The 23927-nt window shown below is 46.4% G+C and overlaps 2 protein-coding genes across 8 annotated transcripts in view; one reads left to right on the top strand and one right to left on the bottom strand.

The window, feature by feature from the left end:
• Positions 1–1411: 1411 nt before the first annotated feature.
• Positions 1412–23297, bottom strand: Psph (phosphoserine phosphatase). 7 transcript variants are annotated; one of them, XM_006504274.4, is made up of 9 exons: positions 22809–23297; positions 15216–15298; positions 14876–15102; positions 12684–12795; positions 7330–7486; positions 6460–6594; positions 5093–5238; positions 2273–2421; positions 1412–1752 (listed from the first exon to the last, which is right to left on the bottom strand). In XM_006504274.4, the coding sequence occupies exons 5-9, from the start codon at positions 7467–7469 to the stop codon at positions 1645–1647; spliced, it is 678 nt and encodes a 225-aa protein (XP_006504337.1). In that variant the 5' UTR covers positions 7470–7486; positions 12684–12795; positions 14876–15102; positions 15216–15298; positions 22809–23297; the 3' UTR covers positions 1412–1644. The 7 variants fall into 7 exon arrangements, with proteins under 7 accessions (XP_006504337.1, XP_030109873.1, NP_598661.1 ...); XM_030254013.1 differs by lacking the exon at positions 22809–23297 and adding an exon at positions 22689–22773; NM_133900.4 differs by lacking the exon at positions 12684–12795 and having other exon boundaries at positions 22809–23107.
• Cct6a (chaperonin containing Tcp1, subunit 6a (zeta)) overlaps positions 23210–23927 on the top strand; it is a gene marked incomplete in the record, with an annotated part of 59088 nt that continues 58370 nt past the window's right edge. The window contains 1 exon segment of the mRNA NM_009838.2: positions 23210–23429. Coding sequence (NP_033968.1) covers positions 23293–23429 — 137 coding nt within the window.

Here is a 23927-nt window from a genome sequence, read left to right on the forward strand (position 1 = left end):
AAGCTTCTATTGTTACTTGTTAAAATGTTTGCTTTTTTTTTAATTAGGTATTTTCCTCATTTACATTTCCAATGCTATCCCAAAAGTCCCCCATACCCTCCCCCCCACTCCCCTACCCACCCACTCCCACTTTTTGGCCCTGGCATTCCCCTGTACTGGGGCATATAAAGTTTGCAAGTCCAATGGGCCTCTCTTTCCAGTGATGGCCAACTAGGCCATCTTTTGATACATATGCAGCTAGAGTCAAGAGCTCCGGAGTACTGTTAGTTCATGTTGTTCCACCTATAGGGTTGCAGATCCCTTTAGCTCCTTGGGTACTTTCTCTAGCTCCTCCATTGGGGTCCCTGTGATCCATCCAATAGCTGACTGTGAGCATCCACTTATGTGTTTGCTAGGCCCCGGAAAATGTTTGCTTTTATTATTTTCAATTGTATGTGTGTGTGTGTGTTTCTGCAAGTGAGTCCGTGCACATGAACGCAGGTGCCTAAGAAGGCCAGAGACAGCAGATCCCTCTGGAGCTGGAGTTACAGATAGTTATAAACCATCAGTTGTGGGTGCTGGGAACTAAACTCAGGTCTTTTCTAAGAGCAGCAAATGCCTTGAATCCCAGCATTCAGGAGACAGAGACAGGCAGATCTCTGTGAGTTCAAGGCTAGCCCAGTCTATAAAGTGACTTCCAGGACAGCCAGGACAACACAGAGAAACCATGTCTTTAAAAAATTTAATTCATTAATTAATTAATAAGATGTAATATTCTTTTTATTCTTTTTCTAGGATATAGGCTCATATTCTGGCTGGCTTGACCACGCCATACCCCTGCCTCAGCTTTCTAAGTGCTGGGACTACGTGTGTGCACCACCATAGCCACTGTGAGGGGGAAAAGGATGCCCTCTCCTCTGAGCCAGGGTTTCCGGTAATAAGATGGGTTCAGGGCAGCGTGACAGTGCTGTGAACGAAGGAACCCCAACAACCCTCTTCCTGGCGTGGGGTGGTTTGAACTTACATACTCAAAGCTCCTGAAACACTAGACACAGAAATTCCTAAGAGGCAGAATTAAAAATGGCACAAATCAGCTGGCTGTGGTGACATGCGCCTTTAGTCGGGTACTTGGGAGACAGGAGGAGCTCTGTGAACACGAGGCCAGCCCAGGCTACATGAGACCCTGTCTCAAAAGAGAAAACAGAAAATTGAACAAGTCTGTTCTGAAAAACTTTTTTTTCCCCCAACACAGATTTTCTCTGTGTAGCCCTGGATATCCTGGAACTCACTCTGTAGACCAGGCTGTCCTTGAACTCAGAGATCTCCCAAGGGCTGGGAATAAAGGCGTGAGCTACCATCACCCAGCATTTGGTATATAAATGTTTTCTATATACCAAAAAGAAGCCCAAAATTCACTTAAAACTACTGAATCCATGTTGCAAGAGTAAAAGTCTTTAATTTACTGTGCACCTCAGAAAGCTACAAGTAAAATGTTTGTAAGAATATACACAAAGAATTCAGAGTATAAAATTCTCCATGTAATTAGTAGTCATATTAATATTAGAACTACAGTAGAAAAAAATAGCTGTCTCCTAGATTCTCCCAGGAGCCTAACTGTGTGGCTTTGAGAAGGTGGAGTTGTTCTGAGTGAGCGGGAAGTCAAGCTCACTCCTCCAGTTCTCCCAGCAGCTCCACGAAGTCAGTGATGTACCACTTGGCGTTGTCCTTAACCTGCTGCCTGATCACATTGCCTCCAAAGCCAATGAAAGCATCCTAGGAAGGGAGTGGGGAGGGGCGGTCAGTGTCTTAAAATGGCATACCCAGAAACATATATAAAAATAAATATAAAATAGACTCAAGGGAAAGTTACCTATATACTCAAAACACACACACACATACCCCTCCAGTCTCACTCTTTCTGCCTCCAACTTGCTGACGAGCTCTTGGCTACTGCTCGAGCCCCATGCCTGCCTGCTGCCTGCCTGCCTGCCGCCATGCTCCCTGCCATGATGATAATGGACTGAACCATCTGAAACTGTAAGCCAGGCCTCAGTTAAACGTTTTCTTTTCTAAGTTGCTTTGGTCATAGTGCCTTTTCACAGCAATAGAACACTGGCTTAAGGTAGTTATTCATAAATATTTCTAGACTGAATATCTTTTAGTTGCTTTTTATTCTTATCATGATATTTAGCTGCTCTTATTTAACTTCTGTTGTAAACTTTCAGACAGACCTAGAAAACAAAAATACCAACTTAAAAAACAAAACAAAAACAAAACACCCTTGAATACATACAGCAGGAGGACAGGCTTCCATGTCCGTAGCTCCATCTCCAATCATGATTATTTTCTTAAAGTGAAATTTTTCCTTTAAAAACCGAATAACCTTTCCTTTCCCACCCGACTCGGCTGTCGGCTGCATCTCATCAAAACCTGCGTACTCACCTGAAGAGATGGGGGAGATGATTAGATTCACAGAGGCATTTTTACTTAGCTAGCGTGTTTATACCACTGCTACCTAGACTTAAATATCAGTAGTTAAGTCTGAAATAGCCCTTGGCACACTCACACTGCATGGAATATGACCCCTGTTCCTGAGGAGGTCGCCCTAGGGGTCACCTTCAGTTCAATTAGCTGCCTTCCAGTGTAGCTCTTCTAAACTTTGTTGAGATAGCAGAGCATCATAATATAGCAATACACAAGCTTATCACATTAATATACTGTTAATGTTACCTAAAAGAAATACCAACTTATCCTCGCTCTTTTTCTGAAATAGGATCTCCTGTAGACCGGGCTATCCTTGAACTTACTATGTCCTAGGATGAGCTTGGATGTCTGATCCTCCAGCGTCCACATCTGGATTGCCCCATGTACACCCGAGCCTGACTGCAGGGCTGGGGGTGGAACCCAGGGCTAGACTGCAGGTTTAGGCAAGCAGTCTGCCAACTGAATCCCATCCCTAGCACCGAATCTATTTCTATTCTTATAGGAGTTAACACATTCACTAACGGGTTTGGGGTTGGTTTGGTGTATTTGAGACTGGGTGCCACTTTGTAGCTCAGGTTGGTGTAGGACTTGAAACAATCCCCCAGCCTCGGCCTCCTGGGGGTAAAGAATGAGTCCCCAGGTCTGGTCCACTCATTGGTTTTGTTTGGTTTTTGCTGTTGGCTTAGTTTGTTTTGTTTTTATTTTTAAAGATGGCGTCTAAGGAGCCAAAGATGACCTGCAATTGCTAATCCTCCTCCCGCTACTTCCCAAATTCTCCCTTCCCAGGCGTCATGCTTTCTTCAATCAGTGACACGGAGTGCGTCTGTGTGGGGTCAGCAGCAACAAGCTAGCAGTCAGGGCTTTCCTTCCATCTTAGGTGGGTTCCAGGAACTGGATTGCAGTCGGGCTGCTTTGGGGAGCGCCTTTCTCTGCCGAGCTGTCTCACTGGTCCTCACTGATCTTAGACTACAGCTACCTAAGGAGTTGACGGTGGTGTAATCCCACCATTTGAAAAGCAGAGGCAGGAGGCTCAAGGCCAGCCTGGTCTACAGAGTGAGTTCCAGGACAGCCATGGCTGCACAGAGAAACCCTGTCTGGAAAAACAAACAAACAAGATTACCAACTACCCTATGACATAGCCAAAAGCCCCTTTTTTTGTGTTTTGAGACACAGATTCACAGAGCCCAGGCTATACTCTATGTATACTACGCTCAAAGACCTTGAACTCATGGTCCTCCTGCTTCCTGACTGGTTATGTGTCAACCCAGAGCTTCAGGCAGGCTGGGCAAGAGCTCTACAACAGGACCCCAGCCCAGCCAATGAGTGCTTTTGTTTGCAGGATTTTTTTATTTATTATGATTATTTTTATTGTTTAGAAAGAGAGAGAGAGTGTGTGTGTGTGTGAATGCAGATGTGTGGAATCCACACTAGTGTGAGCTGCCATCCAATATTCTACTTACAAACAAAGTCAGGTCCTCCAAATGAACAGCCCGTAACTCTTAACCACTGAGCCATGGCTCATCCTGGTTTTGGTTTTTAGAGACAAGGTTTTGTTCTGTATCCCAAACTGGGCTCCAGTTGAAATCCTCCTGCCTCAGCATCTCAAGAGTACCACCTAAGTGGAGCCTCCTGAGATGATGTAAAATGTAGCTGTGACCTCGGGTGACCCAAGGGCAGTGGGAACGCAGCAACTCACTAACCCAGCTCCTTGTTGGGACTAAACTGCTCCAGCTACAGTAAGAAAAGAATGCAAACGGTGTACAGTGTGTACGCAGAGTCAAGCCCAGCCCGCTCTGCAGAGCCAAGAACAGCAAAGTGCAGACAGTCTCGTCAAAACAGCCGTTCAGAAGGGGCGGGGAGAAGGCCCAGCAGTTCAGAGTGCAGACAGCCCTCGCAGGGGACCTGAGATCAGTTCCCAGCATCCACGTCAGGTGTCTCAGAACCCCTGGCACTCCAGCTGCAGACTCATCCCCTCTTCTGGCCTCCGGGCGTATTTGTTTGTCGCACGGGTTTGTTTTGAAGATTAACTTTTATTTATATGTGTGTATTTTGCCTGCATGCTTGTTTCTACACCACAGGAGTGCCTGGTGCCTTCGGAGGCCAAAAGAAGGACTAGGATGCCCTGAAACTGGAGGTACAGGTAGCTGAGGGTTGTCCTATATGGGCGCCAGAAACTGAACCAGGGTCCTCTGGAAGAGCAGCTGGTGCTCTGACCCCTAAACTACCTCTCCAGCCCCCGTAAAAATGTTTTTAACAGAATAATTCATGTGGGGCTGGAGAGATGGCTCAGAGGTTAAGAGCACTGACTGCTCTTCCAGAGGACCTGGGTTCAATTCCCAACAACCACATGATGCTCACAACTGTCTGTAATTCCAGTTCCAGGGGATCTGGCCCCTTCACACAGACAGACAGACAGACATGAAGGCAAAACACCAATGCACATAAAATAAAAATAAGTAAATCTTTAAGATGAATAATAATTATTGTTATTGTTATTATTATTATTATTATTATAATTCATGTAACTCTTAACTCCACCAGTCTTTAAGTTACATTCCAACAGATACTACCTAGAATATAAAATAGTAGAACAGAAAAGCAAGGGAATATACTACCATTCAAATCTTACCATTAAAGTAGAACTTCAGCCTATTGGCAAACACATTGGTTGTTGGGATATTGAGCTTTGCAGCAACGTGCTCCACAATGCTCCGAAAGCCACCAGAGATGAGGAACACCTGGACATTACGCTCCTGGAGGCGGCTTACCAGCTCCCTACAAAAAGAACCCCGGCACCAAGCACATCAGTTACAGGAAGGAACCATGAAAAAGATGGTGGGGCCTTCCTTCCTGGATCCAGGGCTGGGGGCCCATCTATAGGGATCATACCTTTGAGATTAACATTTTGTATGGTTTTCATTTTGGGTAGGGTGTTGTTCATTTGGGTTATGTGTGTTTAAATAAAATTACTTTACTGAACTTGTAGCTGGTCAGATTATCAGAAACCTCTCTGCACGTTCAGTATCAAATGCCTTTTTCTTTATGCACCCACTTTTGTTTTCCTTCGTTGTTATAGTTGTGTGGCTGTGGATTTCATTGCCTTTAGTTTGGCTAGTTGTTGTTATTTTTGCTTTTTTGTTTTTTGTTTGTTTTTCAAGACAGGGTTTCTCTGTGTAGTCCTGGCTGTCCTGGAACTCACTCTGTAGACCAGGCTGGCCTCGAACTCAGAAATCCACCTGCCTCTGCCTCCCGAGTGCTGGGATTAAAGGCGTGCGCCACCACGCCCGGCTAGTTGTTGTTTTTTAAGACAGATTCTTGCTATGAAACCAGACTAGCCTTGAACTCTCAACAGTCATCCTGTCTCAGCCACCTCAGGATGGGTATTTCAGATGTGAACCAGCACAGCTGGCCTTGGCTTTTTTCTTGGCTTGTCTGTTTTTCTGGCTGCTTTTGAGACAGGATCTCATGCGCCTGTGGATTATCTTGAATTTCTAATAACCTCCACCTCCCATGTGCTACGAGTACAAGGATATGTCAAGCAGACATCCAGTGTGTGTGTGTGTGTGTGTGTGTGTGTGTGTGTGTGTGTGTGTGTGTTCTGAGACAAGGTCTCACTCTTGTAGCCCAGGCTGGCCCTGAACTCAAGATCCTCCTGTCTCAGCTTCCTGAGTCCTAGGAATTTTCAAATGGGCATCACCATTCCCTGCTTTATACGTGATTTTTCAACTACACTTAGCAGTTAATGGGTGGAGCTTTTCTGCTTTAGGTAACCACTGCACCAACACAAAGATTATGAAACCCTAGAAAGGCCTGGAGAAGGCGGGGGGGGGGGGGGGGGGGAGGGGGGAGGGGGGAGACAGACAGGAGCAAAACCAGAGGGTACAGTAAGAGCAGACATGATTGAGACAACCTCCCGGAAGGGAACCCAACAATAGCATCCTCTCAGGAGGAAAGAGCCTCACGAGCCCCAAGCTGATAAGAAGCCAGTGTGCTTACCTTATGCCAGGAGTCAGATGTGGCGGGTGCTCAGCTAGGAGCCTCTGGACTTGATCCCTGGAGGGCTGGATCAGTGCCAGGCGCTGAGTGAGCGCGTCTTTAAAAGGCAATGCTCCTCCCATGGCTCTCCGTGTCCTAGAAGGAAGACCCAAGGATCAGGCCAGCCATCACAGGTGTCCATCACATCAGGCCTTGCCATGCCAGGACTGTGTGACAGCCATCAGGAAGAAGTTGGTACCACAAGCCCGACGACACAGACACACTGTGTGCTGTGTACAGGAGGTCGGCTTGAGAACCTCACTGACACGCGGGCGTCATGTACTGCGGACCAACACATCCCGTACACAAGCACCTTGCTTGCAAACTGTGAGCTTTTATTACCGAGAGAGCAAGCAAAGGCTGAAAGCTCTTGCAGCAAACGCAGCTGAGCAGGTGACAGCCGTCAACTCAGGAAGGTGTCCCTGATGTACAGTGGGGAGAGCAAAGAGAAGGGACAGAAGGTTCTAGCCTGAAGCAGTAAGGCTGCACTTTCAACCATGACAGGAGGCACTGGACATTTAGAGGCCGGGGACGATCTTCTTGGATTAATCATTTTCCCAGGCTGCCTAAGAATGCGCCTCATCTGCAGAGACAAGCCTGTTTTGCTTCCTCTGATCTTGCTGGAATATTTACAGATGGATAATGAAGACAGTGCTCTAGCAAAGTCAGTTCTAGGCGACGGGAGGAAATGCCTATTGCTTTGTCTTAGCCAGAACCTAGGAACTGAGACCCTAACCCAGCCTTTCATCCAGTCAGTCTTTTTTTTTTTTTTCTTTTTTTTTTAAGGTGAACTCTTTACCATATCATAAAGGGAATACAGACGGTTCGTACATTTCAGACACTGCGGCCTCCACACCACAGAATTTGGCCAGCTCATCGATTCCTTCTTCTCTGATGACGGTGCTATCAACATCAAAGCACACTGCATCCGCTGAACAGAAGAGCTTCCTCAGCTCTGAGTGGGAGACCATCCTGGGAAGTTTTCCTCCTATCAGAGAAAAAGAGAAATGAGCTTAAAGGGGCTGGGGCTGGGGCTCAGTAGTAGTGTTTGGCCAGTGTGTACGAAGCCCTGAGTTTCGCCCCAGGACCACCTAAGTCAGAAGCAGTGGTGTATGCCTGTGATCTTAGCTCTTAGGAGTGGAGGCAGGAGAAGCAGGAGTTCACGATTGGGGCTGAAGAGATGGCTCCGAGGTTAAGAGTGCTGGTGGCTCTTCCAAAGGACCCAAGTCCAGTTCCCAGTACCCACATCAGGCAGCTCACAACTACCTGTAATCCAGCCCCAAGGGATCCATAATCCTCTTCTGGCACGCACGCACGCATGCACACACATACACATACACACACATACACACACACACACACACACACACACACACCCCTAAATAAAAATAGCAACAATAATTTTTTAAAAATAGAGTTGCTGGGCAGTGGTTGCACACACTTTTAGTCCCAACACTCAGGAGGCAGAAGCAGGCTGATCTCTTAGGTTCAAGGCCAACCTGGTCTACAGAGTGAGTTCCAGAATGGCCTGTCTCAATGCACACACACACACACAGAAAGAGAGAGAAATGGAGGGGGTGGGAAGAGGGGAAGAGAGTGAGTGTGTGTTTTAGAACATCTTTAGCTACATAGTTTGAGGCCCAGCCTAGGCTACACCAGACCCTGTCTCAAACAAAAATGGTAATGAAGAGTTGATCAACGGGGAAAGAAGCCTGCAGCCAAACCTCAATGCCTGGAAACCACATGGTGGAGGTTAACAGAAGAATCACAAAAAGTTCCTCTGACCCCCACACTCACACGTTACCACAACAAATCCATCATGTGAGTGAACTGAGCAGGACAACGAGGGAAAGCGAGCCAGGAAGACGCATTATGTAAGAAAGAGCTGAAGAGAGAGAGTGACAGAATGACTGACAGGACCTGGAGCCTCCAACCGGTGAGAACAGGAAGCCAAGTCAGGCATGGGACCTGGGAAAAAACCAAAATGTCCTTAAGCTGTTCCCAGTATTTCAGAGATGCTGGGCGTGATGGTGCACGCCTGTGCTTGCAATCTCAGCACTAGGGAGGGCAGAGGAGGAAGATCGGGAGCTGAAGGTCTATCCTTAGGTATACGGTGAGTTTGAGTTCATAAGGTCAAGGCAAGTCTGGGCTAGAGAGCCGACCTCTAAATAAGAAAGTAAGTAAATAGCAGCTATGGATGGTGATGCACACCTGTGTTCCCAGCACTGAGGAGGCTGAGGCAGGAGGATCATGAGCTCAAAGCTAGGCTGGTGCTACACAGTAAGACTAGTCTATAAATAAATAAATAAATAAATAAATAAGCAAGCAAGCAAGCAAGCGGAGGGGGGGGTGCTCTACTAAGACCCGGGTTCAATTCCCAGCACCCACATGGCAGCTCACAATTGTTGTAACTCTCGTTCCAGGGATCTATGGCGCCAGGCATGCACATGGTGCAACTACTCATGTATATAATATAAAATAAATCATTAAACAAAAAGTCCTTGGCTATAGGGAAAGCAGCCTGCTAAGTTCAGTTCCTTCAGAGTAAACTGTGTACATTAGACCTTCACCGAGAGAAAGAAAAGGCACTGCTGGGAAACCTTCACACCTGGCTTTTGGGGGAAGGGAAGGCCAGGGCCCAGGGGGCTGGAGAGAGTGCAGGCAGAAAGGTCTGTGTTCAAACACAGGCCCAGCCACCCAGAGTTTCTGTGCTGCTTAGCCTGCTGTGGTGCAGATTGGGCCATGGATCCATTCGACTTTATTTTAAAAGTGTGCTGATAAGCCCTTCTTACCCAGGGCTCCAAAGTGAAAACACACGTTTCCTTCATGGCTGGATTTAGTCCTGAGATGGGTGAGAGGGGAAATAAAATCTCCTTGCTCAAACAGATGGCAACCGTCCCAACACCTAAGATCACCTCCCACACCTAAGATCACCATCTGCTACAACTTGCCAAATGCATGAAATTCAAGAAGAACGAAGACCAAAGTGTGGACACTTTACCCTTTCTTAGAAATGGGAACAAAACACCCATGGAAGGAGTTACAGAGACAAAATTTGGAGCTGTGACAAAAGGATGGACCATCTAGTGATTGCCATATGCAGGGATCCATCCCATAATCAGCTTCCAAATGCTGACACCATTGCATACACTAGCAAGATTTTGCTGAAAGGACCCAGATATAGCTCTCTCTTGTGAGACTATACCGGGGCCTAGCAAACACAGAAGTGGATGATCACAGTCAGCTATTGGATGGGTCACACGGCCCCCAATGGAGGAGCTAGAGAAATTACCCAAGGAGCTAAAGGGAACTGCAACCCTATAGGTGGAACAACAATATGAACTAACCAGTACCCGGGAGCTCTTGTCTTTAGCTGCATATGTATCAAAAGATGGCCTAGTCGGCCATCACTGCAAAGAGAGGCCCATTGGACTTGCAAACTTTATATGCCCCAGTACAGGGGAATGCCAGGGCCAAAAAGGGGGAGTGGGTGGGTAGGGGATTGGGGGGGTGGGTATGGGGGACCTTTGGGATAGCATTGAAAATGTAAACGAGGAAAATACCTAAAAAAAAAAAAAAAAGATCACCATCTGCTTCACTGACCTCTCATCTTCAAAGATGGATTTTCTCTGCATTAAAATAGATAACAGCAGGGGTGCCAGTGTGAGTCTACTATCAGTGGGGAAGGTGGAAAAAAAAAAAGAGTTCAGGGGCCCCAGGCAGTGGTGGCACACACTGTGAATCTCCGCACCCAGGAGGCAGAGGCAGGTGGAGCTCTGAGTTCGAGGCTAACCTGGTCTACAGAGTGAGTTCCAGGACAGCCAGGGCTACACAGAGAAACCCTGTCTCAAGAAAAAATAAGAGTTCAGGGCCAACAGGACTACAAGAAACCCTGACTCAAAATAAAGGGCAGTTAAGGTCAGGACTCAGCACCCACATGGCAGCTCGCCTCCCAGGACCTCCAGTGCCACCTTCTGGTTTCTTCATGCTTGCACCAGTATGAGTGTGGCACACATACATAAAATAAAAATAAGTAAATCTTCAAAGTGGCCACAGAAGCTGAGCACATCAGAAAAAATCAGGGTCCCTAAACAGTGCAAAAGAGTGTGGGAAAGTTCCAGAGCCACACCAAAGACCTGCTCTGGAGTAGGGGAAAGGTTACTGGCCAGCTTTTGTTGTTGTTGCAGAAGGTTTTGTCAGGTAGCCCAGGCTGGTATGGAACTCTTCGGGCAATCTGCCTAGGCTGTGCTGAATGTAAGACCTTCATGCCTTAGTTAAAGTGCTAAGATTACAGGCATACAGCACTACACCTGGGTGAGAGAGAGGGCGCAGTGGAGATACAGGACTCTGCAGCCAAGCTTGTCGGCCTGAGTTCTGTCTCCAGGACTGATATCCTACAGGGAGAGAACTGATTCTCTCAAAATGTTGTGTTCTGACTTCCACAATGTACCATGGCGCCTGTGTACCCACTGACACACACATACACACACACAAAATCAATCAATCAGTCAGTCAATGGAAAAACTATTTAGATAAATAAAATGTTTAAGGAGAAAAAAATCAGGGCTGGAAGGATGTCTGGGTGTTAAAAGTGTGTGTGTGTGTGTGTGTGTGTGTGTGTGTGTGTGTGTGTGCATGCGTGGGCACTTTTTTTGACATTTTGTAAAATATCAATTTACAAAAGAAACAGAGCTAAAGAAATGGTTTTGCAGTTAAAAGCACTTGTTCTTGCTGAGGACCAGAACTTAGTTGCCAGAATCTGCACGGTGATTCATACCTATTCATAAGGGCACTGGATGCAAGCTGTACACATACATTAGGGCAGGCAAACATTCATACACATGAAATGTCTTCTTTTTTTTTTTTTTTTTTTTTGAGATATGGTCCCTCTGTGTTGTGGGAGTTTTGGTTTTGTTAAAAACCCAGTTATGTTATATGAATCTGTTTGTGTTTTAACCCCAGGTGTGGAACACAGGGCTGCTTTAGTTTGTCCACAGTCTTTAACTATGACTGTCTCTTGTTCTAGCAGGGGCATGGCTTTTGCCAGCTCCAGATAGTTTAATTCTGGAAACTCTGGAGAGGGTATAAACGCCAGAGTTCTAGAGGGGCGAGAGGCACTCAGAAGATGAAGATGGTGGTTGCCACTTCCTGATGCTACCCTTGGCTGCTGTTGTTGAGGTCTGTCAACGGGCCATGAGCAAAAGGACGAGAAGAAGTTAAAGATATCCTAACAACAAAGTTTAGACTTGCTGGGCTGGAGGGATGACTCAATGGTTAAGTGCAATGACTACACTTTCAGAGGTCCTGAGTTCAATTCCCAGCAACCACATGGTGGCTCACAACCATCTGTAATGGGATTTGATGCGTCCTGAAGACAGCTATAGTGTACTCATATAAGATTGGATTTGCCCCTAGAAACTCAACAGCCCTAATCTGCAAGAAGTAGCCTATAGAGGCCTAGGCGCCCTTTCCACTCTAATCTTCCTCGTTTGCTCCTACCCAGTGTTGGGGAGTTGGAAGGGTTTAGGGTGACAGATGTAAGAACATAATTAAATGAATAAGCCAACACCTCTACATAGCCCTGGTTGTCCTGGAACTCACTGTATAGACCAGGCTGGCCTCAAATTCACAATGATTTGCCTACCTCTGTACCCCAAGTGCTGGGATTAAAGTGTGCACCACCATCCAGGCAAAACGAATAAATCTTTTTGAGAAAGAAAGCTAGCTGTTCAAGCTATGCACGATAATTCACATCTGAAATGTCAGAACACAGGAGACCGTGGCAGGAAGGTTACTGTGAATTACAGACCAAGCTAGAATACAGAAGGAGACTTTGCCACAATAAATAAATAAATTTATTTTTAAAAATTCAGGGGCTGGAGAAATGGCTCAGCAGTTAAGAGCACTGGCTGCTCTTCCAGGGGCTATTGATCCCAGAACCCATATGGTGGCTCACAGCTGACTATACCTCCAGTTCCAGAGGATCTGTTCCCTCTTCTGGCCTCTTCAGGCACCAGCCATGCAAGTGATACACAAATATGCATGTGGGCAAAACACGGGCAAAGCATGTGCCCTAGCCACTAAGCCACATCCAAAAGCCAACAGACAATACTGTTCACTTAGGCGAGGAGGTTAGCTCACAGGCAAGCCTAAGGACCAAAAGCATGGCGCCGTCTGGTACTCACGATTCTCCAGTGTGCTGGAGTCTTTCTCTTCCCCTTCCTTTGTTGGTTAAAAATGCACCATAAACCTCAGCTTAGAGGTTTTTAAAGGAAGATCTGTGGGTTTTGCAAGAGACTAAAAAACAAAACATGAGGAAAATGAACAACCAGGAACAGACTGGCAGGGTGGTAAAGGAGCTACGCATTGTGGTCCAGTTGGTAAAGCATTTGGCTAGCACAGAGCAAGCCAGGGATTGTGCCCTCTGAAGCACAGAAACCACGGGTGACCTACACCTTAATCCCAGAACTCAGGGGCAGAGTCAGTTCAGAGGGTCAGAAGTTCAAGGCTACGTAGGGAGTTTATGGTTCAAGGCATGCCTGGATTAATTGAGACTGTCAAAAAGAAAAGAGGGAGGGGGGCTGATTGACCTCCTAGTAAGATGGTTCCAACAATGGTTCCAACTCAAAGTTTCCTAAAACTGCTTCCTCTGGAAGATGCTGGAGCACTGCAGAGCAGTAACTATGGCATTGCCCGTGGCTTCCGCTCTGCCACATCCAGCAGTTGCCATACCTATGAGCAGATTATAAAGAGAAGGGTCAGGAAGAGGACCTGCAAAGGACCTGCTTGGAGAACAATACGCAGCTACGGAACAAGCCGACTGGAGTCTGCGGCAGACCCAACAGTCCCTGCTGCCTTCAGAATGAGACACACACGTGTGTGATGCCTCATACCTGGAAGTTCAACATTCGAGGAGTTAAGGAAGCCTGAGGCAGGAGAATTGACCTGAGTTTTAATCCTGTCTCAAAAACTGGAAACTATAGAATAAGGGAAGAGGAGCTGGACTGTAGGTGTGGTCGGCAGCCAAGTGCACTGCCCTGTGGGCTTAGCCAGCTCAGCCTAATTGGCAAGTTCCAAGCAAGTGAGCAGCCCTGTCTTTTGATAAATAAATAAATAAATAAATAAGCCGGGCCATGGTGGCACAGACATTTTATCCCAGCACTCTGAAGGCAGAGGCAGGCAAATCTCTGAGTTCGAGGCCAGCTTGGTCTATAGAGAGAGTTCCAGGACACCCAGGGCTACACAGAGTACCCTTGTCTAGAAATACCAAAGAAAGAAAGTGGACCCAAGACTATGGAAGCAAGATCGCTGCAAGTTCAAACCAGCCTGGACTACGGAAGGAATTTTCGAGTTTCAGGCAGCCTAGGCTAGGCTACACACACTCTGTCTCAAAAAAAAAAAAAAAGACTACACCTTTCAAAATGGAAGCTATGTAAGAAATGAGGAGAATTTGAGAGAAGATACAAGTACTGAGGACATATCACAGCCAGAACTCACATGCACTGCTGGGGGCAAAAACTACAGCAAAATTCTTGTAGGTTAAACATAGACTTACTTACAAGCCCCAGTGCCCCTGCTCTTAGAGAGTCACCAAGAAAAATAAAGGCTGGTAGGAGAGAAACATTTTCATGGGTGTTTTTGGGTGTGATTGCCCAAATGTCCACCAACCCATAAGCTTTAAGCCCTTGGGAAATGGAAGTAAGAGGATCAGGAGTTCCAGGCCAGACTGTGCTAACACACACACAAGTAAATATAATATGCAAGATTCACAGGAAAGAAAGTATAATCGGGGCTGGAGAGATGACTCAGTGGTTCAGTTTGCTTGCTGTTCCTGCAGAGAATAGGAGTTTGCGCGAATGCCACCCACCTGGGTCACAGGGGTCAGTTCCCAACGTTCTGTAACTCCAGCTCCTGGGGATCTGACACCTTTGGCCTCTGAAGGTACACACACACACACACACACACACACACACACACACACAGACGCACACTTACTTAAAGAAAACGAACAAATTTAATGAATGAAAGATTTAACACCCAAATTAAAGCTATTCCTTTATAACTGAATATGGCTATTTATTTGTAATACTATTTCTATGGAAAGGATAGCAAAGTCAAGCCACTTCAGCTCCCGGTTTGGAGAATTTTCTTATCTTCTCCAGATGATTCTCCTGTGGCAGATTGCATCATTCATTCAGGCTGTTTGTCGGAGAGAATGGAAAAAAGTGAATCTATCTCAAATATGAACCAGCCTAGAGTCCCAGGACATAAACTACCTATCCAATAAAGAATCAGAGAGGAGATAGCCGTGGCAGAGCGAGTACCGGTGCATCAGAATGCTGGACACAGGGGAGACTGGTGCGAGCGGGGAACTCACCGCGGTTCCTGGGCCGCGCTGGTCTTCTCGGTTCCGGTACCTGTAACTTTCCGGTAGCAGTGGGGTCTGGAGCTGCTGCAACGTGCGAGCGCTGAGTCCTGAGTGAGGTGACCCGTAAGGCAGATCACAGTCCTCACTCAAGGCTCGGCTGGGATCTGCTGATGCCTCCGGCGACTCCAGAGCAGTTTGGCATGTGGGCTTCCAACTGGAGCAGCCAGAACTCAGCTCTGCAAAACCGGGTTGGAAGGCCGCCTTGGTCCAGCCCCCAGGGGCGGGGCTTCCCAATCCCGCCCCCAACCCCTTCCCTTCCAAGGGGCTCCGCGCCTACAGAGCTACTTACTGTAAGATCTGTGATTCCTAGTTTGTTGAGTTGGCTCGAAAGAGCTCCTGGACTTTTAGAAGCTGCGTCCCAGTGCCGGATCCCTGCACGCGGGAGAAGCGAGGGCCCTCTGTGCTGATTTTGCAATGCATGAAGCTCCTTGTGAGCCCTTTCTGAAACCCACATTTTCTACACTACCCCTGCAGGAATGCAGGTGCCAAGAGAATTACAAAATTTACATCAGTTGACAGAGTGTTTGCCTAGCGTGCAAAAACTGGGTTCTGCTGGGGCCGTGGTGGTCCCCCGCCTTTAATCCCAGCAGAGATAGGTGGTCGAGGCTAGTCTGGTCTACAGAGTTCCAGGACAGCCATGACTGTTACACAGAGAAACCCTGTCTCAGGGAGCTCACAACAACCCGGATTGCACATGCCTGCAATTCTAGCACTCTGGAGGTAGAGATAGGAGAATCATACTTCAGTCATACTGACATTATGAATTTGAGGGCAGCCTGAACCATTACAGAGACCCTGTCTAAAAAAATAAAAATACTCTGTTCACACCTCAAGTTCCCCCTACCATTAAAAAAAAAAAAAAAAAGCCAAAACTGTTGCTGGGCTGGGGAAAGGCCCTGAAGTTACGGAGTGTGTACTGCTCTTGCAGAGGGTTCCAGGTTTGGGTCCCAACACTAGCTCGGGGGAGCTTCAATGCCTGTTGGCCTCTGAGGGCATCGGTACGCATGCAGGGACACGCATACACATATAAGTAAAAATAATTATTTTTAACATAAACGTGAGGGGAGGGGTGGCGGTGGAGTCAGGGTTTCTCTGTGTAGCCTTGCTACCCTGGAACTTGCTCTGTAGACCAGGCTGGCCTCCAACTCAAAGAGATCCACCTGCCTCTGCCTTAAAATCTTACTTAATATGTATGTGTGCTCTGTCTGCATAGCAGTCTACTTCCTGCATGCCTGGTACCTGATGAGGCCAGAAGGGGGCATCTGATCCTCTGGAGGTGGGGTTACCGAGGTTGTGAGCTGCCATGTGGGTGCTGGGGACCAAACCCAGGTCCTCTAGAAGAGCAGCCAGTACTTTTAACTACTGAGACAACTTTCCAGCTCCTATCTTTTTGTTTGTTTGTTTGTTTGTTTGATCTTCGCAGTTGATTTTTTCCCCTTGTGTGTTTGTGTGGTGTGCATGCTCATTTGTGTGGTGTGCTCGTGTGTGTGTGTGTGTGTGTGTGTGTGTGTGCTGGAGGCCCAAAGTTGGTGGCAGGTGTCTTCCTCAATTGCTTTCTTCATAAGTCAGGATTGCTTTATTGAACTCAAGAGTTCAATGAGCTACCTAGCCCACTAGCTTTGAGGATCGTATTTCTGCCTTCCCAGTGGTAAATTTCAGACAGGCCTCCATTCCCACCCTATGTGTGGGTTCCATGAATCTAAACTTCCAATCTTGGGCTCGAATGGCAAGTACTTTAACCACTGAACCATTCTCTCAGTCCCTGTGTCTGTTTGTTTTATCTGTCCATTCGGTTGGTTGTTGAGGGACAAAGAGAGAAGAGGGAGGAGGGAGAAGAGGAGGGGGAGAGAGGGAGAGCAAGCGAGGGAGCGAGAGCGTACTTGGAATTATGAACCTTGGGCTTTACATTTCTCAAATGTTATACTAGTGAGCATTTCGGCCCTAGCCTTCTTACTATTTCTTAGCCTTCAACACCCTCTGTAGCCTTGTCAGTCCCTGAACATATGGTCCTTCTGTCTCAGCCTCCTGAGTGGCTGGAATGACAGACCCGAATCGCCAGGTCCAGCATTCACCTATTTTGTTCTGACCTATCTGTCCCCTTCCAGATGTCACTTGTCCAGCCATTAGTTTAGCAGACCCAGTAAGGAGTATGGTTCCCAAATATTTACATTGCAAGAAACTGGCCGCCATTAGAAAATGAAGTCCACCCTCAGGTCACCTGAGCCTCCGGTGCTGACCATCGGCTTCACCAAGCAGAGGAGGGACTGTGGCTAAAGGCAGGCTTCTAGCCACAACAACGGCACTCTGAGCCGGAGAAGCTCTCCAACTACACACTTCAGGCCAGTGGCACAAATGTTCAATCCCAGCATTTAGGAGGGAAGCAGAGGCAAGTGATCTCTGTGAGCTCCAGGCCAGGCTACAGTAATGTGGTGAGACTCTGTCCCCAAACAAACAAACAAACAAACAAACTATACAATTCAATCCAGTAAGAAAAGTCCCCAGAGCCTTGCTCAGAAGTGACTTTGAAGCTCGCTATTCTCAGAATTCACTGGCTCAAAAATGGCTGTAAAAGTGGGGCAAGTGAGCTCCCCTGTGCCTGCTGGAGACGGACGGGACACGTTTATGTTACATATATTTAATAGAGGGGTGGGGCGCCACAGTGAGCATGTGGACGTCAGAGGACAGCTTTACGGACTCAGTTTTCTTCTTCCACCATGGGCGTCCTGGGAAATCAAACTCGTGTCATAAGGCTTGCTGGCAAATGCTTTTACCAGCTAAGCCATCTAGCCATTCTCAGAGATGGTTTTGATGAGGGAGGGTGCTTGCCTAGGTTCAATCCCCAATACCAGATGAAAACGTAGGCAAATTAAGAGTTTTGAAATGCTCTTCTTGCCCTCTTGCTCCTCTCTTGTGTTCTCTGCCTCCCTTCCCCCCTCTCTCTACATGCCGGTCTCTACTCTACTTCTCTACTCTCTCTCTCTCTGCCTCTACTACCCTCTTAACTCCCTTCCCCATGCCCTGAATAAACTCCATTCTATACTTTAAAAAAAAACAGAGTTTTGAAATAACATTTGGTAGTAACTTTAAAATTAATATACTAAAGAATGCAAGATATTGAACACTTATGTATTTTCATCTACACAGCAATGGGAATTTTTATTTCAAAAGGAAAAACTTAACTACTACAAATATGAGTGATTACATGAGTTCATTTGTGCTATTATTCCTACTTTACATATTTATCAAATAAATTCCAGATATTTAAATAAAATGTGTCAGCTGGTCCTGGTCCTGATCGCCTAATCTCAGGCCTGTACAACATTTGGGCACGAGATGGCAGTGTTGATGTTCAGGCAGAGCACATAACACATCATTTAAAAATGCCACCTCCCAACACTTAGAAAGCAGAGACAGGCAAACTTTGAGTTGCAAGACAGACAGGACTACCCAGTGAGATACAGTGAGACTATCTAAAACAACAAACATAAATTTAAAAATACACAAATAAGTGTCATAGAAATAGCAACGACAACAAATTAATAGATGATAGAACAGTGGTTCTCAACTTGAGGGTCTCTACCCCACAGGAATTGTATATCAGATATTTATACTGCGATTCATAACAGTAGCAGAATTACAGTTATAAAGCAGCAATAAAAACAATGTCATGGCTGGGGAACTGCAGGAAAGGGTTGCAGCATTGGGAAGGCTGTGAACCGCTGAGCTACACAAGTGTGCAGCATGGTGAAAACCAAGATATTTATAGAACTCCTCACAAGTTACTGACTGAATACAAAGAGCAACTGTATTTTTAGAGATTGATTTTTTATTACTTTTGATTTATGTAGCAGCTATGTGTCTGCACGTGAGCATGTGCCCATGAGTGCAGGTCAGACAGAGGTGTCAGAGTTCCCTGCAGCAGGAGTTACAGAGGTTGTGAGCGGCCTACTGTGGTGTTGCGAGCCAAGCCCAGGTCCTCTGTGAGAGCAGAGGCAAGTGCTCTTAACCACTGAGCCATCTCTCCGGCAGCTCCAAAGAGAGTAAACTGGTGACTTTCAAGTAAATGATCAAAGTTAACAACATGAACAATGGGATACACTGGAATCACGTGATTCTCCTTAAGCCACAAAGACACACCGCCTCTGTAATATTTCTGGCCAAAAATAAATTTAATCACTAGAAAACATCAAAGTACACAAAACTAAGTCTTTAAAATAACCTCTCCATACTCATACCAAGTTCAAGCCAGGGAGAGTGGTACAGATCTGTTCATCTCAGCACTCTAGAATCTGAGGTGAGAGGGCTGCCAGTGTGAGGCCAGCCTGGGCTACACAACAAGTTTCAGGTCATCTTGGGTTACGTAGTAAGCCTGACTCAAAATACAATCTGGTGTGGTAATACATGGCCATACTCCTAGCACTCTGGATACAGAGGCAGAAGACTAGGCACAAGGTCATCCTGAGCTACATACTAAGTTTGAGGCCAGCCTGGGCTACATAAAACCCCATTAGTTTTTTAAGAGATAAATTAAAAAACAATAAGGTCAGGGTTTGGGACTGTAGTTCAGTGGTAGGACATGCACCTCTTCAGACTGGAAGACATGACACTAAATACAGTCCTGGATAAGATCCTAGGACGAGGGCTGGAGAGATGTCTCAGCAGTTAAGAGCGCTGACTGCTCTTCCAGAGGTCCTGAGTTCAATTCCCAGCAACCACACGGTGGCTCACAACCATTTGTAATAGGATCAGATGCCCTCTTCTGGTGTGTTGAAGATAGCAACAAGGTACTCGTGTACATAAAATAAATAAATCTTTAAAGATCCTAGGACAGAAGCAACACATTAGAGGCATGGCTAGGGAATCTAGGGCTATTGATAAGAACTAGTTTTGTTTGGGTTTTGATTTCTTTTCTAATCATGTCTGAGTGTTTTGCCTGAATGCATGTATGAACATTACATGTGCGCCTGGTACCCTCAGAGGTCAGGAGAGAGATTCAGATCCCCTGGAGCTAGAGTTAGGGATGATTGTGGGTCACTATCTGGGTACTGAGACCCAACCTGGGTCCTCTGCAAGGGCAGTACATGCTTTGAACTGCTGAGCCATTCTATGGCCCTCTTAAGTTTTTGAAAGATTTTCAAATTAGTATTAGTTATGCATTAGGGATGGTCTACTAGCAGTCAGTGGCCACAGAGACAAGAAAACGGCATCAATAACTCAATTCTAAGGATCCTGCACTCTCTTCTGACTTCTGAGGGCATGAGGCATTCAAGTGGTCCACATGTAGACAAACAGGTAAAATGCTCACAATCGTGAAATAAATAATTTTTAAATTTTTTAATGTTTTAATTTTTTTTGAGACCAGGTTCTCTGTGAATCTCTGTGGATGTCCCTGGCTGTCCGGGAACTTGATTTGTAGACTGATCAGGTTGGCCTCAAATTGGGAGATCTATCTGCCTCTGCTTCCTAAATGCTGTGATTAAAAGCAAGGTGGCCAAGCAAATCCCAGTACTTGAGTGAGGGCAGGGGGATCAGGACTTTAGGTCATCTTCACCTAGTGAGTTTAAGGCGAGTTTTGGCAACATAAGTCCCTGTCTGGGGATGAGATGGCTCAGATGGTAAAGGTGCTTGCTCCTAAGCCTGGTGGCCTGGATCTGACCACAGACCCCTATGATAAAAGGAGAGAACCATCTGGCCAGAAGGTGGTGGTGCAGGCCTCTAATCCCAGCACACCAGAGGCAGAGTTAAGTGGATCTCAGTGAATTCGAAGCCAGCCTGGTCTACAGAGCAAGTCCCAGAACAGCCAGGGCTCCACAGGAAAACCATGCCTCAAAAACACACACACTCAAAAGTAATCCTCTGACCTCTCTAAATATACTCTGGCACAGATGCAAACACCCATGCACACAAATGAATGTAATAAAACCTTTTTGAGACTCTCATATAACAACAAAACTCTTTACAAAGACTGGAAAGTAGTTGTTGTAGGAGTAGACCAAAGCATGTGACAATCACATATCTCAAATGTATCTTACAGACATCTTCGCATATATGTTAAATGTCACAGAGATTTTTTTAGTTGCAAAATATCAGAATAAATTTGGCCCAATGGGAACTTGGTGAAATATATTATGATGCAGTCATTTAGTGAAATATGCCACTATTTAAAAACAAAAAACAAAAAAACAAGCCATGTGGTGGCGATCACCTTTAATCCTAGCACTCAGAAGGCTGAGGCGGGTTGACCTCTGAATTTGAGGCCTGTCTGGTCTACAGAGTGAGTTCCAGGACAAACAAGACTACACAGAGAAAACTAGAAGACAAAAAAAAAAAAAAAAAAAAAAAAAACCTAACAAAAACAGTTTAGCCAGATGTGGTGATGCTGTGATATTCTCTGTTGAGAATGACAGAGTCACTGGGACATAGTTCAGAAGTTAAGCTCCCGACCAAAAAGTGTAAGCTAGGTGTGGTGGTGTGTGCCTGTACTACCTGCATTTAGGAGGTAGGCAGATCGAGCCAGAGGCTCGTGGGTTAAGAGCACTGGCTGCTCTTCTAGAGGCCCTGCATATAACTCTCAACATCTAACATGGCAGCTCACAACTACAGCCCTATAGGATCTGATGCCCTCTTCTGGTAAGCAGATATACATGCAGACAGAACACCTATATACATTAGATAAACAAACAAACAAACAAGAGGTAGGTAGAGGCAGGAGGATCAGGAGTTCAAGGCTAGCCTTGTCTGCATAGTGAGACCCTGTCACAAAAACAAAACAAACCACAAACAAACAAAAAGCAGCTCCAATATATTCTTGGCTAATGTTTTAAGGACTTTTATATTAAGTAAACACGAGTCTTCTTCATGCCTCGTTATCATCTGCACAGCTTTTGTGGTTTTCAAACCTACAACTCCACTTGAAAACATTACACTAGCATACTTACTGCAGCCAGAAGAGCAGAGGTTTGGGAATAACTAAATGTCAGCCATGTGACTGGTTGTTTCTCTTTCCTTTTTAAATTTCCTGTATTCAGGACCTTTGTACCGGTTAAACCGGCACTCATCCTCTGAGCTACATACCCTATAGTTCTGTTTTCTTTAGACAGGGTCTTCCTATGTAGCCACGGCTGGCCTGGAACTTGCTATGCAGACCAGGCTGGCCTTGAACTCACAGAGATCTGCTTGCCTCCCGTGTTGTGACTATGCCTGGCTCTGTATAGTAGAAGAATAAGAATTTTTCTTTCCTATCAAAATGGCAAAGCCTTCAGTATATATAGCTCAGTGGAATACGTCCAATGGCATTACGAGTTGTCATCTGTGTGGAGAAGTGATTCATATTCATATACATGTTTAAAAATTCAGTACGTATCTATATGTTAAGTGCTCAACATACAGACAGGAAAAACACTTATACGCTTAATATTATTTTCTTTTTAAAAAAATGTTTAAAAGAATGCTTTCAAAGACTGGGCACCACTGTCCAGCCATTAGTTGTTAGTTTTTAGCAGGCTTAGTAGCTCATACCACTTTGGAAGTTGAAGCAGGACTGCTACGAGTTAGAATACCAGTCCGTGTTAGACAGTTCGTGGTCTAGCTGGGACATAGAATGAAACAAGGATTACTATTTGTTTCATTATTTTAAAAAAATTAAAACAAAATCCATTTTAGTTTTCAAGCTGCCTCAATGACCTGGGCCCTAAGAACAGACTGATCCTGAGTCTCCTCAACGCCCATCGCACCACTCCTAAAGCCATCTAGTACTTTCTACCTAGCGTAGTCCTCCCGTCAACCTCCGGGGTCTTAAAACGACCAGGGTACAGGGGAAGGCTCCATTTTCTGTGCTCCCCAATTTACGGATAAAACAGGCAAGGAAAAAAAAAAAATGAACCTGGGAAATCTCGCGAGAGTGTGAGGGAAGCATCCCGGAGTCCAGTAGCTAGAGACACCCTGCAACTAGAGGCCGACGCCTCTGCTTCCTGTCACACCCAGTCGAGTGCAGAGGCCGAAGCATCCCTCACACACGACCTGCAGGGCTTTTCCTGCACCGCGGAGCCGCGCAGCCTCCACGCTGCAAACTCTTAAAAGCGCCGAACCGTGACGCTGGGGGGCGAGCACAACGGAACCTTAAGATCCAGAGTGCCGATGACGGGAGAACCAGTTTCTCAGATGCGCAATGACGTCGCAACTGGGCGTGGTGGGCGGGTCTTAGAGAGACCAGCGTTGGATTAAGCCAATCAGCGGGCGGCAGGAGGGTCGCCACCCAATGGAGGTGCTCTGTGGGCACGCCGGGGGCGGGCCGGGTGCGTAAGACTTTTCGAGAAGACCCCGCAGAGAGCACGTTGTTCTCGGCCTCTCCCGGAGCTAGGCCAGCCATGGCGGCGGTAAAGACCCTAAATCCGAAGGCCGAGGTGGCCCGGGCCCAGGCAGCGCTGGCGGTGAACATCAGCGCGGCTCGGGGCCTGCAGGATGTTCTGAGGACCAACTTGGGGCCTAAGGGCACCATGAAGATGTAAGCCCGGGCTGGCGGGAGGGCGGGCCTGGCGGCTCGATGGCCGCAAACTCGAGTCGCTGCCTCCAGGCCTTCGCGCTAGCGTTTTCTTTCTCCCATGTCTGGGCTGCATCCCATCCAAACCCCCCGAATCCGCGCCTTTCGGGGTTGGCATTTGCACCTATTTCTTATAGAGGAAGAGAGTGGCGTGTGCAACCTTCCCGAACCCAGCCCCGGGCCCCGAGTTTACTGGGATGTAGGAGTAAAGTCCAAATTTCAGGGGATCTGTTTTTGTTACCTCGTTAGCTAGCAAATGAATAAAGTTCACTGAGACATAGCGCTTGGATTTTTTTTTAATTAGTCTTAATTCACTCTCTTTTCTCGCCTCTCGTATCCGTTCCTCAAATTGCGGTTGCTTTGGAGTCGTATATTTCATAGCCTCCTTTGGTTCCCTTTACACCTCATTCTTTTTTGTGGGAATTTTCTTTATGTATTTAGTTGAGATCGGGTCTGACTGAT

This window comes from Mus musculus, chromosome 5 (genome assembly GCF_000001635.26).
Source record: "Mus musculus strain C57BL/6J chromosome 5, GRCm38.p6 C57BL/6J".
NCBI lineage: Eukaryota > Metazoa > Chordata > Mammalia > Rodentia > Muridae > Mus > Mus musculus.

What these genes read in the sequence shown, in the direction of transcription:
- Psph (XM_006504274.4), bottom strand. Translation starts at nt 7,469, where the DNA reads ATGGTCTCCCACTCAGAGCTGAGGAAGCTCTTCTGTTCAGCGGATGCA. An exon ending in GCTGAAGTTCTACTTTAATG is followed by an intron (nt 2,422 to 5,092) that starts GTAAGATTTGAA and finishes CCATCTCTTCAG; the next exon opens with GTGAGTACGCAGGTTTTGAT. An exon ending in TGGAAGCCTGTCCTCCTGCT is followed by an intron (nt 1,753 to 2,272) that starts GTATGTATTCAA and finishes CTCCCTTCCTAG; the next exon opens with GATGCTTTCATTGGCTTTGG.